The sequence below is a fragment of the Neolamprologus brichardi genome, chromosome 7 (genome assembly GCF_056152115.1).
Source record: "Neolamprologus brichardi isolate AB-2024 chromosome 7, ASM5615211v1, whole genome shotgun sequence".
Classification (NCBI taxonomy): domain Eukaryota; kingdom Metazoa; phylum Chordata; class Actinopteri; order Cichliformes; family Cichlidae; genus Neolamprologus; species Neolamprologus brichardi.
The window spans coordinates 46133182-46151229 of NC_142110.1; the positions used below are offsets into that span (position 1 = coordinate 46133182).

Genomic DNA, 18048 nt, shown 5'->3' on the forward strand with positions numbered 1-18048 from the left:
GTTTCCTGGGAAGGCATGACATGAGAAACACACACGTCCATCTCAGTGGGACTGCACAATGAAAGCTCCATGGGGTTGGGCCATTTCTCCCCTCCTCTATAAATGTCTAAAGCTAACAGCATCCTCCTCAGATTATATAAAGGTTGTGAAGCTCCCACGCTGATCTAAAGGCTGACAAGTTGTTGCCTGATCTTGTGAAACAATGGAAGAGTTGATTGAAGCCATCATCAGAGCACTCATGTTTATTGCAGGGATCCTGGGAAACAACTGGCTGGCTATATGCTGCCTGCCCAGGCACAAATCCAGCATCCGCACAAACGAGGTCCTTTTCATCAATCTGGCCATCTCCAACCTCATCACCAACTACCTGGTGGACCTGCCTGACACCATGGCAGATTTTGCTGGGCGATGGTTCCTGGGGAAGACCTACTGTGGAGTGTTTTGCTTCTGCGCTGGCCTCTCTGAAACCAGCAGCATCTTCACAACCTTCTTCATCAGCGTTTTCTGGCACCAGAAGCTGGTCGGCTCCCTGAAACGAGGCGGCGCACCGGTGCAGATGGACAGCCTGTGTCTCGTGGGCTGTCTGCTTGCTGGGAGCTGGACGGTGGCTGTGGTCTTCAGCGTCCCACACTTCTTCTTTTTCACACTGGAGGTGGCAAATGACAGCCACGAAGACTGCATAGAGATCTTCCCTGATCCAAATGCTAGGCAAATATATGAAGCAATTTATTTAACCCTGGCTAACGCTTTACCTATGGCTGGGATTGTATTCGCCAGTGCCCAGATTGTCATCACTCTGCTTCAAAACCACCAACGTATAAGGAGTCATAACTCTGATCACACCAAAGAGGTTAAAGAGGAACGAAAGAGATCTGAGAGCAAACGCAACAAGGCATCAGTCAGCATCTCTGGTCCAACCACCTCAAAAGATCTCAGAGATTCTACATCTACAAACCACATTTATACAGGTGTGCCTGCTCCTTCCTCTCCAAACCGACAGCCATCGGGCCATAGTCTCCGCAATGCTCCCCAGAACTGCAGCGTTGGAGCTCAGCCAAATCTCTCGAGGCCCTCTCAGATACCATCTAAACCCCATCCGAACTCAAACACTCAGGTGAGGGCGGCCAAGAGCGTGGTGGCTGTAGCCAGCGTGGTGCTGGTATGCTGGCTGACTCATTTGCTTCTGCACATTACTAACAACATCCACACTTCATCAATAGTAGTGGAGGTGTCCAGCTACATCGCAGCCTCCTACACGTGCATCATTCCCTACATCTTCCTGCACGGAGTGAAAAAACTTACTTGCTCATCCAAAAGATAAAAAGACACCCAGCTCTTTCTCTTGAGCCTCAGTGTACTCTCTTTTTACTCTGCTGTCCAACACATTATATCAAACTGCTTCACTGTTTATTCATCTGCATTTATTTATACATTTTATTTCTCCTGCACTATAAAAGGCTAGATCCAAATTGGTCAGCACACTGTTTTACAAAGAGGACAGAGAAGTCAGAACTCAGACCTATTTTAAGCAAATATTTTGAAGGCTTTGCAATGCCCACAGTTGCCTCTAAACCTCTGAGAGAAGCACGATATCTTCAAGACCTCCTGACTATCATTTAAAGAGCAGAAAATTCAATATGACAAGTGGCCCTCACCTACTTAGAACAAGCTCTCTGGTAATTTCAGAGTGACAGAGTGTGAATAGTTTCACTGTGACTGGTTGTACGCTTAAAAGAAGGTACTGTCATCTTTATTGTATCTGAGATTACATCATCACAAATAAAAGATGGCTTTTTGCTTGTACCAACAGTTTGCCATATGTTCAGTTTGCTACGTTTCAGCTATAAAAACACATATCTGACAATCATGTGTCTAAAACAATCAAATGGAAAATGTTTACACATACTCCAGGAAAACCCTGTATTTGTTCTGGCTTAGGTTTCTACAAAAACATTCAAGCATTAGGAAAACAGATGCAAACCTTCAGACACATTATGCATGGCTTACTATACTGGAGCGTGTGCAAGTATACCAACAAAAATAAACCCAACATCAGGTCAAAATCTGTTTATTTCTCATGAGGCTAAGAATTAAAAAACAATTGTGTACTCCAACACACAGCTAATTGTAATTTAGCAATTACTGCCTTGTAGGCCTGATGTTTCTAAGAAAGCATGAGTGAGGGATTCAATTAAAGATAATTATGTAAACAGTGTCACATCCACCCAAAGCAATTAAATGCCCCTTTCTGCTGATCATTTGTAGTTTCACACAGATATATCTCAACCAAGAACACGTGTGTGTCTAGTTCGCAGACAACACCTAGTTTCTGCGTAGTGTTTTGAAAACATCCTGTTCCAGTGCTGTTTTATTTCATTAAAAATGAGTTTTATTTATTTTTCTTCCAAGTGGGCCAAAGTTTGCAGAGTTAAAAAATCGTTCTCCTTTCAAAACAATTACAAAAAAAGCACTCACACACAATGGCACCGTTAAATCTAACGCCCAAGCAGACAAAACATTCCTTGTAAATAATAAAATGAAATGTGTAAATGACTTGTGGCAGAATAGACGGCATTATGGCCAAGTTATGTACATAATTACAACATATAAAACTAAACTGTTTGCAGACAGGCAATAGAACAATCAAAATCACTCCCCTGTGAAGAAATGGCTTCAGTTGGGCACATTTTACCAGAAAAATCAACCATCACATAACTGCATTTCCACTATAACCAATAAGCTGTAAAATTTAAAGGGATTTCATATTTGTGATGAAAAAAGTGTCTTCTCATCTTTAGATATATGACAGGTATTTGCACACAATGCAAATAACAGTCATTCTTTCCAAGGTTGTATTTCTGCATAATGTTTAAACTAACAAAATGTATCAAATAAGTTATAAAAACCTGTCTCTCCAAGCTGCAAAACGAACTGGAGGGGGAAAAAAGAGCCAAACTCTACTTTGTAATACAAACGTCATCATCATATTGTCCTTTGCTGACAATGTAAACACACTTTAAATCAGCAGTTTTCACTTAAGGCCAACAGGGCAACACCCACAAGTCACCCGACTCTTGACCACAGTTACATCAGTGGAGTTTCTCCAGCTTTGCCTGCAGGGACTTGAAGTTGCCGATGGTTTGTTGAAGGACAGAGTTTGGGCTCAGGGACTGCAGCTCCACGAGGTAACCGCAGATGTTGTCAAGACACACGTTAGTGAAGCGACGTCTGCAAAAAACAAAACAAAAACAACTTTACAATGTTTGTAAATGGGATGCTTCATATAGTCTTAGTGAGCTCTGACCTGAATAAACCACAGAGAAATGATCAAAGTGCAAACTAAACATCACACGTGGCCAAACGAGGTGAGGTTTTACATGTTTGTCCACGGTATCTGACTGCCTGCTGGGAGCTGGCATGATGGGCATGATCTGTTGCTTAGAAACTGCAAAAATGCATCACACTGAAGAGGGGGGGGGGGGGGGGGGGACACACACTAGTGTGATCAAGATAAGACCTGTATTTAAAGCGTGATCATTTTGCTCCTTTTATGGAACATTTAATACATTTTCTATTTTTGGTGTAAAATTAGAAAATGTAGTCGCTTACTAAAAAAAAAATGTTCAGCGTCATTACTCTCTGTTACGCTTTTTAAGCACTTTCTTCCTGTGCTGACAGCATTTAAAATTTAGCTTAAGATTATTTCTAAAGTCTTGAAAATAAACCAAGATCATACTTTCCGGTGTAAATGTCTCGCCAGACTCGTCCCTGGAGAATTTATATTTTAACGTACCAACTACACATGTGCATAGCCAGCAGACTACCAGAAGGAAGACTACAGGAATGCCTGCTCGTGCATCGGATCTGCAGCTGTCCTTGTCCAAAATGGAGAATAATCTGGGCCTGAGAGGTTCTCAGTTCTGATCTTCACCACCAATGAGTAAACAAAAGCATGCCTCTTATGACTTCTTTGCATGTAATCTCGGTTAAAGTTTCACAGGTTCATCTGTAGTACAAGAGAGATTAAGTGATTGTGTTTTAACTGCCTCTGCAAACTTAAACTCCCTATTCCAGTACTATTCAATATCAGTGGTTTTTATTGTATATGGTTCATTTTCATGGACTTTTTTGCTCTGTTCTTTTAAATGGCTTTAAACAGTGTTCTTTTTTTCCTTTCAACATCTGTCCAGGGGACAAAAGTTCAGAGATTTAACCAACACTGGCACATGTACAGTAATGTTGATGAATGTGTATCGTCTCTAAAAGAAATAAAATAATCAGCTTACACACTGACTGATGGCAACAGTTGTGATAGTAATGCTCACTGGGGACCTTAGGTTAATGCTGTGAACACTACAGCAGCCACTACAGGCCAGGAGCTGAACAGACCGTAATTACCTGTCATAAGTTGGTACCCTGCTGGGGTCTTCTACATATCCTGAGAGAAGTACATGGATACACTCCACTAAATGAAGCGGTTTCCTCAGACGTTGCCAGCAAGGATCCTATGAAAAATTTAGAAACAAACAAACAAAGGGTTGGTTTTTGGATTCATTGAGATAGATGGATCATTACTGAACAGACTAAAAGAAAGTTCAGCTTAAAAAGTCACAGGGTGATGCATGTACCCGAGTTTTGAAGAGCTGGTCATAGACTTCCAACAGACGTGGCAACTGCACTCCAATCTCCTGCATAGTGGATGTAACGAATCCCACATCCCAGTTGAGCCGGCAAACCTCCTGCTCCAGGAACTTTACTAGAAACTCTGCAATCACAGGACACATCAGCTCCTTAGCATCGCATACTCAGCAATATGTTCACTCCCGGGTACGTAATTGATTATGTGCATGCATGCAAGTACCGATAATTTATATAAAATAATAAATGCCTCCATAGGCATGACAAGCTTGAACATGCTGGTTATAAAAAGGAGGATAATTAAGCAATTGCCTTAATCACCAACATGACCCTACAGACCTGCACACCAGAGACATGCTGACATAAATGATGCTAAAGGGAACTCCAATTATATTACTGTTGACAAAATTTTAAAGTGCAAGCTGGAAAATTTTAATCAGACTAAAACTCAATGTAATTACAGCTTACCCAAAGGGAAATATCTCGGTGTTCCAGCATAAATCTTTCCCAGCGATACCAGCTTCAGATTAAGAGACCTCATTCTATCTACTGGACTCATGGCCACAGTATCTTCCAATTCTGAAAGAGAGAAGAGGCATAAGTGAGATATAAAGCATGCAAAAAAATACATAAATAAAAATATAAAGCAGAAAGGGTGTGTGTGTGTGTGTGTGTGTGTGTGTGTGTGTGTGTGTGTGTGTGGGGTGGGGTCCCAGGTTGCATTTTTGCAGGATGTTGACATTTCGCTCACCTTTCTCCAAAATCTCCTGCCACAGCGAGTGCACCAGGATCGGGTCAGAGTGTCCAGCGCAGTGAATGATGGCCAGTTTGCATTCAGACAATTTGAAATGATCGGCAAACTCTCCATAGAGCTATGCAACAAAAACAGTTCCACAAACAAGTTTCTATTCACTGTAAAAACAAAACTCTTTATCCATCACCTTTAAATTCGGGCTAGCGTGTTAAAATACTCCTAAAAACACTCTTCTCTGTTCCACAGTTGCACAGTACCTTTGTGATGTCCATTAGCTCCGAGTCCAACTGAGAGATGACATTTTTCACAGAGGGATGATGGGAGTACTGTCTGATCAAGGTTTCCTGTATCTGTACTTGGATACGCACAAGCTATGGCAGACAGGAAGTAGACAGAGCGTGAGCAGAATGTGCTGAATTTCAGGCTAGGATTTCTTTCACTGTAAGCGTTACAACGTCAGGGTTACCTCCATCTTCTCCTCCAGCTCATGGAGGAACTCTCCGTCAGATGCCTGAGCTGAGATAGAGGATGAACTCTTCGCAGACAGGATGGCTCGAGCGATGTACTCCAAACGCTGCTTCAGTGAGATCTCCGTGCTACATGATCAGAGTGCAAACATCAAGGTACTTTTTCTAAATTGTTTTTTAATAAGTTGAATATAACGTATACACTTGCTGAAGGAGTCAGTGTTGGGGGTGGCCAATTTTCCATGGCATTGTGCTGCTGTGTCCGAACCTGTGCATGTCGGCAAGGCGGGCCAGTACGTGGGCAGCTTTGCCAAAGTTACGATTCTTCTCGTAGTAGCGCCACAGGAGGTCCATATTATGAACTTTACTCTGGTCCTGCTTGATCATATGCATCAGATGTTCTTCCAAGTATGGAGAATTCACCTGGACCCCAGAGCACAGGGACAAACACAGGTATCATATACTGGTGTGCAATCACCATGACAATGCCAAAAGGCATCTTCAATTTGTTCATACACAAATGTGTGGAGGTGTAAAAAATAAAACTGCAAGAATCAGAGTAAAACAACACTGAAAATGCAGTAAAAATGTTAGATTTAAACATTTTTCTATTCATTTTTTAATTATTTTAGGGGAGTTTTTATGTACATTAGTAGTCTTACGTCAAGTGAAACACATTTTGGGAATCAAACATTTTTTATTTTTTTAAAAACTGCAGTTTAAACTTGCCTTGATAACTATTTAAATCGGTTTTAATTCTCCTAGTTTGTTACATACCAGTTGATTTTTATACATCTTCATTTATATATTTTTTTCATAAAACAATTTATTTGAATGAAATTGAGGTGCAAAAGCTTTGGATGAATCAATAAAAAGGAGATGTGAAAAAATCATGAATAAATAAAAAGGTCATTTGGGAAAGCAAATAAATGAGGAGCTTTATTTAAAAATCTAAATAATAATCTACAAACAAATTAAAACATAACTAGAAATTAGTTCATTACTCGATTAATTTGAATTTAAAGAAACTATTTTTTCCTTTCATTTGTTCCCTTATAAATTTCAGATTTTCGCAGCATCTGTCTTCCATGTATATTAGCTGTTATATTTGGGGCAATAAAATCTGGTTGAAAATAGAATCTAAACCATGGGTGGGCAACTCCAGGCCTCGAGGGCCGGTGTCCCTGCAGGTTTTAGGTGTGTCCTTGAACCAACACAGCTGATTTAAATGGCTAAATTAGCTCCTGCAGTTCTCCAGAGCCCTGGTAATGAACTAATCATGTGATTCAGGTGTGTTGACCCAAGGTGAGATCTAAAACCTGCAGGACACCGGCCCTCGAGGCCTGGAATTGCCCACCCCTGATCTAAACTGATATAAGAACCGATGTCTGCCAACTAAAAAGAGAAAGAAAAATGAAAAGGTAAAACAAGCTTTACTGAGCTTGCAGACAGTACCTCGAGCAGCTTGTCAGTCAGGTCGGCCTGAATCAGCCAGTTGTAGAGCGCGATGTGAAACAGCTCATCCTGAGACCTCTGAGCCAAACCCAGCATCTGCTCAAACTACACGGAAACAGATTTTTATTAGAAATGAAGATGATACACAGTGCAGCGGAAAGAAATGAGAGAAACTCCTACTCACATGAGCTGTCGCTTCTTCATTGCTGAGCATGTTGGGGTCAGAGGTCATGACAGGAGGTCCGGGCTGTTTAGGGACACTGGGGGACTGTGGGGCAGCTTTGCTCTGGTTCACCAGCTCCTGCATGGTGTCTGTGATGCACTTATAACATGAAAGCCTGGAGGTTTAAAAAGCAAAGATAAAGAACGGTGATGACTACATCTCTGATGTGGGTGATTTGTTTAAGGCTTCTTCTACCTTTCCTGGAAGGCCTGCTGTCCCACTCTGTCCTGCTCAGGTTCTCCATTCTTGTAGAAATGAGGCCCTAGCCTCTGTGGATCCTTCTTCTCTGCCGCAGTGAGACACAACTCCAGGATTCCCTCGTAGAAACGCACTGAGAAGATAAGTAGCGTTAGAAAATAAATCTCACGAACAGTATATATATATATAAACAGAGATAGTGGAGATGTCATTGCATCTCCTTACCCTGTCTGTACTGGGAGCAAACAAGTGGGAGGTCTGTGTGCTGGCTGATCTGTTGGTAGAGCCGTAAAGACTCTCTCAGTGTTCTCTCTTTATCTGCTTTATTCTGGATCTGCTTGGAGCTCTGCAGCAACTCATTAGCCTGAGTGGGGGACAAGAGCAAATTCAGTGCTGAGACACATGGATCGATGTGGATAAATCAATAACCTCTTAGTACAAGACCTCATTGCCTTAAAAAATACCATGATTATAAGAAATGTGAAAACAAGACGCACACATCAATAAAGTAAGAATGTGATACCCCTGAAGCAGCAATAATTGTAACTATACTTAACACAGAGGTGAAAAAAAGGTGTGTGTACGAACCTTGGAGCAAACGCTGTCATCGCTGCTGTACAGCAGCGGACAGATGTCGCGCAGGTGATTGCTGATAGCATCCACGGAGGCGTTATCTTTGATGTAGACATTAATGAGTCCTGTGATGAGCGCTCCAGATAACTCCTTGCCCCTTATCACAACATCTTTAAAACTTGCTCCCTTCATCTGCTCTTGAAACTCCTGCAAATAACAAAAAATGGCAGAATGACAAAGGAGCACTCCAAAAACAACGGGGAGCTTCAATTGAATACCAGGTTTTACTGCAGGGGTATGAGCATCTGTTTGCAGTGCACATATGCACCTTTGGCAGCTCAGACATAATGAGGCTGAACTGATGATCACAGAGAAGCTTCCAGAGGGCCAGAGTTTGGTATGAGCGATGCACTAACTGCTGGATGGCCTGCAGGGACACTTTCTCATAGACTTGAGCCTTGGCTGGAAACGGAAATGACAAAGGAAAAAAAAAAAAACTTACACTGTGTTTCCTTTCCCACATTTATATATAGTGTAATAAAAAAAATATTCAGGGGAAAAAATGAAGCCTGCATTCATGACTCACTGTGATATTTCCTCTGGAGTTCCTGCTGAACCTGCTGAGAGCTGGCTCCATCAGGACGCATGAATCCCAGCAGCCTTTGCTGCAGGTTGGCAGGGGAGCTGAAGATAAGAGGAAACAACACAGATGTTATACAAGAGAGATAGGAAACAAGAGTCTGTTGAAGTATATTTTTATCTTTTTAGCATCTACAGATCCTGTTTAGTGCATTAACATCAAAAAGGAAAGTGTTTTGGTTTTTTGAGGGTTTTGAACAAAAGCTAGTTTGAGGGGACGTCTCATCTAAACACAACTTTATTTGATACCCTTTTCAGTCCTTAATCACCTGAGCTGAACTTTTCTCCGCAGACTAAAACATTCAGCAAAGTTAAACCATCTGCTCATATCCCAGCTGGTGTTACATCATGTATTCTGCTCACTGAACTGAAGGAAATCTGTAATTCTTTTTACATTTATATTATTCTACTCCTTTAATTTGAAGGCAATGTTGCAAAAGATCTAACAACTTTCTGAGGTATCAATACAGCTATTAACTCAAAATAAGAATAAACAAATCTGTAAGGAGCTTTACCTTGCAGCACCGAGAGAGGAGGGACTGAACTGAGAGTTTTTATCCAGAAACTCCTGCAAGCCGCAGAGCTCGTGAAGGACTGACTCCACATCAAATGAATTAACACTGCTTTCCAACTGTGGGGGGCAAAGGATGAAAGCTACTGTTAATTATTAACAGCATGTAAGAGATAGGAATAGTTTTATTTACTTAGCGCCATTCAAAATAAAAATCACAAGGAGCTTCACATCAAATAAAAACCACAAAAGAAGGACAATAAGGAAAAATAAAATGCTAAATGAATCCACTGAGCTCACAGATGATAGACTGGGGAACAGAGAGTCCCAAAGAGAGGTTCCACAAGTGCAAAGGCTCCGTCACCTTTAGTTTTTAATCTAGATGGACAATAAACTCTGGGAAGACGACAGTTAGTTTGAGCGGTCCAACTGGTGACATGGCTGCAAAAGTTCACTGATGGAGCTAAGTGTTGCCAAACAAAACCCGAACCAGAATTGAATTCTAAACTTGATTGGGAGCAATGAGATCAGTAGAGGTATGACATGGGAACGTTTGGGAGGATCTTCTGTAGATCATGCAAACTGCAGACGATCTACCTGCCTCAGTAAAAGCTTGTTAAAGAGTGAATTACAGGACAGATTTAGAAATAATACTAATATTTCTCAGCTGACGAAAGCAAGAACAAACCAGGTCCTTAACATGCAAATCCAGTGGCAAGCACCCATCAAGTGTCAAAGACTAGATCTCTAATAAAAGGAAAGCAAATCCAGATTTCGAATGACAGGCTGGCAGGGGCACAAATTTTATTTCCATTCAACTGGAGAAAATTATCTTGACATCCAAGATTGTTTTTACAATCCAAACAATTCTGCTGTGAGTAAATGTAACTGTAATGTTACTTACAATACTGACAGTCTGATTCCCTTTGCTGATAGTTTTCTCGACAGCAAGGCTGCCATCCCAAATATTTCTGTTCAGAGTCAGCAGGAAAACAGGAGAGGAAGACATGTGACTCAGCAGTTTAAGGACAACATCGACACACATCAGCAACCAAAGCTTTGAATCAGAGGCCGAGTATTTAAGCTGTGACCCAGAAAAATGTGACAAATGATGACAGGATTTACTAACCCGAGAATGCGTGCGAAGTAGATGCAAATGCCATTGTGCTTCCCAGAGAAAATCACCTCAGGGCCAGCTGACATAGGTGTGATGGGGGCAGAGCCAGACTGCATTGGTGCAAAGGGTGTGGCCAGTGCTGGGGGTATAACACCTGAATGGGGCATTAATAATGCACGATGGTAAATATTATACTTAGCCATTAAAATGATTGTTTTCTTCATGAACAGATCTTGTTTTGCATGATTTGGTCACATCCCACCAGCCAGGTGGACACAGCAAAATGTTTGTTCATTTACCCGGTGCTGGAGAGCTCATCACAGGCCCAACAGTACTGGGTGACGCCAAGGCTGCAGGAAATCTCATCTGTGCTTCTCCTCCATATCTGATCAAAATTGTAAAAAACAGCACTGCCTTTAGTTTGTGCACACTGTGAACGACTGGAAATATTTACACATATCAAACCATTAACTGACCTGAAGAAGGCTCTGGTGGCCCATTGTGAAACCTCTCTGTCGCAAGCAGCACTGGAGCAAGCGAGGATTAAGGCTGTGGCACAAGCCTGCTCCTCCTGTACAGAAAACAGTAAGGATTCAAAAATATGTTGCATGTCATGAAGGTGTCTGTGTGTCACAAAGGCTGCTAGCTAGTCACATGCACAGACTTACTGCTACATGGTATGATAAGGGGATTATAAAACATTACACAGTGATTGTCATTGTGATTTTACCCGGTGGAGTTTGAAGAAGCGTTCAATTTCTTCACTTTCCCCTCCAGCACAGCTCACCAGGAGGTGACGGAGCTGATCTACTGGTCTCAGCTTTTGAAAAATATGACTCCCCTGAAGGAGATTTGACACTTTTAGTTGTACAGTTATGATAATGTCTTGTCACACTGTAACAAGATTAAGTTTACGTATGCAACATGAAGCGTCACGACAACAATTTTAACCTTTGCAGAGAGGAGGACAAACTTCTGTGGAGGGATGTTGTGCTGCTGGACCACCACAGGAGAACTGGTGATGGGGATATGGTCCTTGTTCAGCAGAGTAAAAAAATTGGCCGGTCGCTCCTCATTAATGGCACAAAGAGCCCAAGAGTGTCCATCTACATTAGACATCATCTGCAATGCAACATGTCCAGCAAACATGACAGATAAACTGATCAGTATCTAACAAAGTGCCAAAGAAAGAGAAAACATACATTTAACTTATTCATTGCATGACTTTTTTTTGTGCTAACCTGTGTCTCCATTAAGGGTTTCTTGAATGGAAAGGAGTCATGATTGATGCACCACAGAATGTCACTGTCCTCTGTCTCAGAAGCGGCCATAAGAAGAACACCTGAAAGATTTCAAATGTATTAAAGACAGATGTGGTTCCTTGCCAACGAAGTCCCGGTACGTCACTGAACGAACAAATAAATGATTCAGGATCTGAGTGCCATTTGCTTATTACCTTTGCTGTGTAGTGCCTTATGTACTTTGGAGGGTTTCTGGAGGGTAGAGGAGGCAGAAAAACCTGGAGGAAGGCGAACGTGTACCATAGCTAGTAGGCTAGGTCGCACTGCAACGTTCTTCTGGTGCGGAGGTGCAAAAGGTGTAGTGCTGAAGTAGAGACGCACACCTGCAGAAACACAGTATCAGTACAGACCGATACATAATGCACGTATTCTAGTATTTCATCTCATACTGATTAATATTTCATAACATACCTGCGTGGGTGACGGCAAGAAGATGGCAATCTGAGGACTCTGATCTGTCAATCACAGAGATCTGTACGATGGGTTTGAAGACCGAACGATCTATTGTCCTGAAAATGGAAAAACTGAATTTTTCAAATAGGCAGAGAAAAAAAAAGAAATACTCTCCTCTGAGCAGATAACGACACAAAAAGAAACTTGATTGATGTTTATTAAACTAAAACATGCCTCGCAATGTTTCCAGCAGCCGCAACAATTGAACTCTGTGACATTGTTGCCACGCGACTCATTCCTTGCCCGTCAGCACCCAGGTCATACACCTGAAAAATATGAAAGTATTTCATTATTTTAAACGACAGGTGATTACTGCACATTTATTGCTTTCTGGGCCGATCAGAAAGATATGTACGCACAAAATGTGCCTCATACCTGAAGGACACCTTTTTCTGAGCGTGTGAAAAGTGTGTTACGAGAGTTATCTATTGCAATCTGCACAATGGGATCTGTGGAGAGAAGCAACAAAATGTTCCAGTCAGCTTTAATCAGGCAGATATATTTCACTCCACCTGGAAACGTGAACCTGTTCCTTACCATCTTCAGAGAAGGAGAACTGAAGCACAGAAGGGATTAGGAAGGACAGAGAGCTCTTAGAGTGGTTGATTTTTCTGCAGCGTTGGCTCAGCCAGCCTGCCTCAGCCTGGTAAGCAATCTCATAGAGACAGCCGTCCTTCCCCGCCATAAAGATGCGTCCCAGATCTGTGGAGGTGATGGACAGGATGTAGGTGTTGTCTGTGGGGATTGAGAACAGAGGGTCTGGTAGCAGCTGCATCCCACCAGACATGCTGTCATTCAACCCTGAAACAAGAGAGAGACACAAATATGACCCAGATAAACCAGCATAAGCACATCATGATATCATAGGCACTACTCCTATTACCCCACTCTGACATCCATACAAATATCATCACACTGATTCTTAAAAGTGTGCTTGTCTGGCATTTGTTACTATATAGCTGACAATGTAAATGATAACAAACTGAATATATGCCTTTAAAACAGCTGGATATAATTTAATGTACTGCTGCTTAATACCAGGGTTGCTGGAGGATTTGAGATGGAATGTTTAACTGTTAATGTTAAAAGGAAAACCTTTTCTTTTCTGTCACCTACAAAATATTACAAAAATTCTGATGAGGAATCACTTACCAGCTTGACTTTTGGGGAAACTGAGCCCAAGGATGACCACGTCCACAGAAGTGGCCAACACTAAGAGGTAGTGAATGTGTGGCTGTAAAATCCCTGAGAAAAGAAAAACAGAACTCATAAAAATTACTCAAACAAAAGATGACAAATGCTTTGCGAGTGCCTATGCGTACCTTGTTTTGGTTTTACTAGGCCGACTGCCAAAATAGTTTCAATCAGGCCATCAAAATAGGCCACGTCTCCTCTGCAAGGAATAAAAAAGAGAAAAAAAAAAGGCCTCAACTCCTGGTTTTATCATCAATAAAGATTCTCAATAAAAATATTATTACTAATAATATGAGCAGAGTTTGTGCATTTGACTTGGTTTGTAAAAGTCAGTCAGTCCTGTTTTATCCAAGAGGTACGCACCCATCTTCATAATTCCACATAAAGATGTCATTGTCGATTGTAAGCCACGCTCGAGAAATTTCAGGGAAAACTCCCATCATGCAGTTGAACTGCATATCTACAAGTTGGTTAAGCTGAAACTCGTATTACTTGTGGAACAAATACAAGTGCAATGAACATATTTTCTACTCGATATGTCAGATGAAAATCATTGCATTTGTTTTTCCTGAATGAACGAAAGGATACGGCTGAATTGCTCCACGAGCTCAGGTGGCAGAGGGACTCGGCGGACTGCACTGAGCTCTGGCAGGTTAGGCACACTGAGTAAACCAGGCCCCTGGAGTGGGTAGTCCATATCTGACACCCCGGAGAGGGACGGCATATCTGTGAAGAACAACAGGAAGTCTGTTTATAGTATTAAGTTTTTCTCCATCACTGTAAAATAAGGTAAGCAATATAGTTGTTGAAATATATAAAGATGTTACACTGAAAGGTGTTAAGACAATGGTTCATTCTATATCAACTGACCAAATGCATCAAGCTTGGCCGTCTCTGGTTTTCCCGAAGAAAATTCCAGGACTACACTTCCAAATAAGGAAGCTGACAAGCTTTAGCTTTTAGCCTAGTGCATGACACTCACATTGTGAAATTTAAGCTCTCTTAAATACCATCTGTAAAAAAAAATTTTTTAAGTCATGCTGAGAAAGTGAGGCTGAAGTTAACAAAGACACCAAAAAAAAGTAACAATTAAGTTGTTATGGTGATGTTTTGGGGGTTTTCTGGGGGGGCGGGTCTGGAATATCAACGAACCATTCATCTGATATGAGTAATTTAGTAATACAGAAAACACCTCATATACAGAAATCTGTGTTCCAAAAACTATTAAAATTTTCATCAAAATTTACGCTGTTAGAAATATATGTTGAACTTCAGCTACACTTTTGAAATTCCATCTTCCTTCAGTCACATCAGCAGATATTTGGCCTAAAAAATTTGAACGACTACTTAGCTACTAGGAGAACTACCTACACTATATGAAAATGGCTCCACAGAAAATTGTGTTTAGAAAAGTCTTAAAAATGCCCCCTAAACACAAAAACAAATTGATAATAAGTAGCACAGTTAGCACTGTTGTCTCACAGCAAGAAGGCACCGGGTTCAAATCCAGTGTGGAGTTTGCATGTTCTCCCAGTGTCCCCAGGTACTCCAGCTTCCTCCCACAGTCCAAAGACATGCATGGGGTTAGGTTAATTGGTGATTGCCTAAACTTCTAAAGGTGTAAATGTGAGAGTTAGTGGTTGCCTGTCACTATCTGCTAGCCCTTCGACAGATTGGAAACATGTCCAAGGTGTACCCTGGCTTTCGAATTTTTGTCAGGAAAATCAGAGATGGTTAGGCTGGGAATTTTATCCAAAACTTGGTCAAGTGATATGAAAAAATTCCAATGTGAACTTTGCATTTCCCTTGTCTATCTTTTTAACTACTGAACAGAATAATTTAGCCCCTTAAAAAAAATACCACGATGCAAGCGTAACATAAAGATGCTTCATTTGCTTATAAATCTGTGGAGCAGATTTAGCTTTCCTACTTTTACAGTTAAATAAAAGAAACAAAAAAAGAATCACATATGGAAAATACATTCTTACAATGAGATAATCTATGGGAGTTTAACCAAATATTTTGATAAAGCTTTTTGCCTTAAATTATTTAATTAAAAAAAAAACAAACCCCTAAGTGCTAAACCTTCACATTTTCATGCTTTTCAACACATCACCTTGAACTTTTTAAACTGTCTCTCTTCACCCAAACACATCCATATTTCCCACAGTCACTCCTGAAATCTGTATTTTACACACACGATCAACAACTGCTGCTCAGATCCTCTGTAGGAAAGTTTTGTCCAAAACCTCCTGCAACATTTGTTTTCACCGACATTATCCATCTCAGTTTTTCCTCTACTCCTAGTGTTGCATGAGCTGTAAACAAACAGCTATCATTAGGTCTTTCCTCCGCCTTAGCTTACTGTGTGAGGGGACTCCGAGCAGTTCTGACAGGTCGGGAAAGCATCGGTCATCTTGCAGGTGTCTGTCGATGAGCCGGGAGGAGTTCTCCAGGGCTTCAGCGAGCGCAGCGGCGGGGCTGCTGGGTCCAGCGGGGGACGGCATGGCTGGGCAACCACCGCTCACCTATCCTATCTGCACAAAAAGCAGTTCAACCACAATTAATCGACTGCACAATTTGGCCAGATGCCCTCCGTGAATACCCGAGAGAAATAATCAAGCGAGACACCAAAAACATAACTTTTAACTTTTTTTTTCAGTTGCTGCTAGCTAATGTTAGCTAGTTGACAGAACACCGGTTAGCTTTCTGCTGCCACTAAGAACCTATTATTTAGCATACAGCTAACTGCCAGCTAAGAGTGAAATAAAGCATTTAAAAGTGCAGTCATTGCTTTACCCGAATGAAACGATTCCGCGTGTTTCTGGTGTGTTAGGTCAGCGAGTTGAGTTGATCAGTTGACCAGCAAAATTCAAAGAATTACCCCCAATACACATATACAGCTAGCAGCCCGCCAACCTCATGCACAGGAGTAGAGAAAGGGTTATTTCCGGTGTAATGTCTTCTTCGTCTCCTTCAGAGTGTGTTGTACCGCCATCCACCAAAGATACACAAGAAGAGCTGTAAAATATTCCGCAAAATAACCACTTAAACCATTAAAAGACGTGCTGTATTCTGTTTCATCTGCAGTGCTGTTTCAAATAACGATGTTTTCAAATCTACGTATTCAATTGTTCTTGTAAATTAGATTTTTTTTAAACGTGAGACGCTCATTCTATAAAGGTCAGCAGTTTTAGTTTCTCAAGCAGAAACGCAACTTTTATGTTTTATTATGCATTCAAAAAAAGGTTTGCAATCAAAAATTAAACCTTAGAGTGTAACATAATGTTTTATTGCAAAAAATAGTGATTAATTATGAATATGTGTAATGTGTGCTGAATCTCATGATACATCGATAGACTAATGACAGATACTAAGCATGGTTTTATTTCAAACACATCAACATCACTGGCATTATTAAACTAAACAGAATACGTCACAAACTCCTTAGACAAAACAAACAAACAAACAAAAAACAGTGTGTTTGGGCTATCAAGAAAGGCGTTTTATACAATAGATCATGATATTTTAATAACAAATAATTGATTCAGTGGCATTACGATGTAGTTTTAAATTTGGTTGGGAGTTAGTTAAGAAACAAACAATAGTTTGTGAAGTTAAATGATTGTTACTCCGTATGTATGGACATTGCTTGTGGCCTCCCCCAGGGGTCAGTGTTGGGCCCCAATTGTTTAAGTTACACAGTACATCAGTGTGAGGTGTCCACCGTGTTAAAAATGCTACTTTTTGTTGATGACACTAATATGTTCTTCTCTTGTATTGATTTGTAATATGTACTGGATGAGATTTTGATAAATATTTGATCTGAAGATCTGGCTTGATAAAAACAAATTATCATTAAATTTGATCAAAACTAAAATAATGTGATTTGGAAATAGTAGATTCAATACGAATGTAAAGATTCAGAAAAATTGGGCTGATTGAAAGAGTCAAAAACAGGTTGCTTGGGATAACAACGTTATTGTACAGTACGATCTACTGTACAATATAAAGCGCCTTGAGGCGACTGCTGTTGTGATTTGGCGCTATATAAATAAAATTGAATTGAATTGACACATGGCATGTATTTCATGCATGGATTTTGTGGGATTTTCCCACACAACCATCTCTAGGGTTTACAGAGAATGGTCCGAAAAAGAGAAAATATCCAGCAAGCGGCAGTTCTCGGGGCGAAAATGCCTTGTTGATCCCAGAGGTCAGATGACAGGCTAGACTGGTTTGAGTCGAAAACAAGGCAACAGTCACTGTAATAGCAACTCCTTACAACCAAGCTGTGCAGAAGAACATCTCTGAATTCACTGAAATCTGAAGCAGATGAACAGTGGCAGAAGATCACACCAGGTGCCACTCCTGCCAGCTAAACACAGAAAACCGATACTACACTTCACCACAACTCGACAAAAGAAGACTGGAAACATGTTACCTGGTCTGATTAGTTTCAATTTCCTATGGTCAGAATTTAGGGTAAACAACATTAAAAAAAACACCCATCCTGCACTGGTAC

The 18048-nt window shown here is 40.9% G+C and overlaps 2 protein-coding genes across 2 annotated transcripts; one reads left to right on the forward strand and one right to left on the reverse strand.

Annotated features, from left to right (window-relative positions):
• Positions 1-202: 202 nt before the first annotated feature.
• Positions 203-1321, forward strand: ora5 (olfactory receptor class A related 5). Its single transcript, XM_006788918.2, has one exon. The coding sequence runs from the start codon at positions 203-205 to the stop codon at positions 1319-1321; it is 1119 nt and encodes a 372-aa protein (XP_006788981.2).
• Positions 1322-1547: 226 nt separating this feature from the next.
• On the reverse strand, positions 1548-16466 carry nup155 (nucleoporin 155). The gene is made up of 34 exons (XM_006788919.3): positions 16323-16466; positions 15889-16060; positions 14112-14249; positions 13887-13983; positions 13652-13722; positions 13482-13574; positions 12867-13130; positions 12705-12778; positions 12504-12595; positions 12288-12385; positions 12032-12199; positions 11817-11917; positions 11527-11697; positions 11306-11416; positions 11052-11146; positions 10875-10960; positions 10588-10729; positions 10363-10429; positions 9463-9578; positions 8895-8992; positions 8637-8770; positions 8324-8515; positions 7961-8099; positions 7733-7868; positions 7499-7652; positions 7315-7419; positions 6128-6282; positions 5859-5988; positions 5650-5763; positions 5390-5510; positions 5107-5217; positions 4629-4765; positions 4399-4505; positions 1548-3228 (listed from the first exon to the last, which is right to left on the reverse strand). Exons 2-34 carry the CDS (start codon positions 16028-16030, stop codon positions 3090-3092), a joined length of 4098 nt encoding a protein of 1365 aa, XP_006788982.2. The 5' UTR covers positions 16031-16060; positions 16323-16466; the 3' UTR covers positions 1548-3089.
• Positions 16467-18048: the final 1582 nt, after the last annotated feature.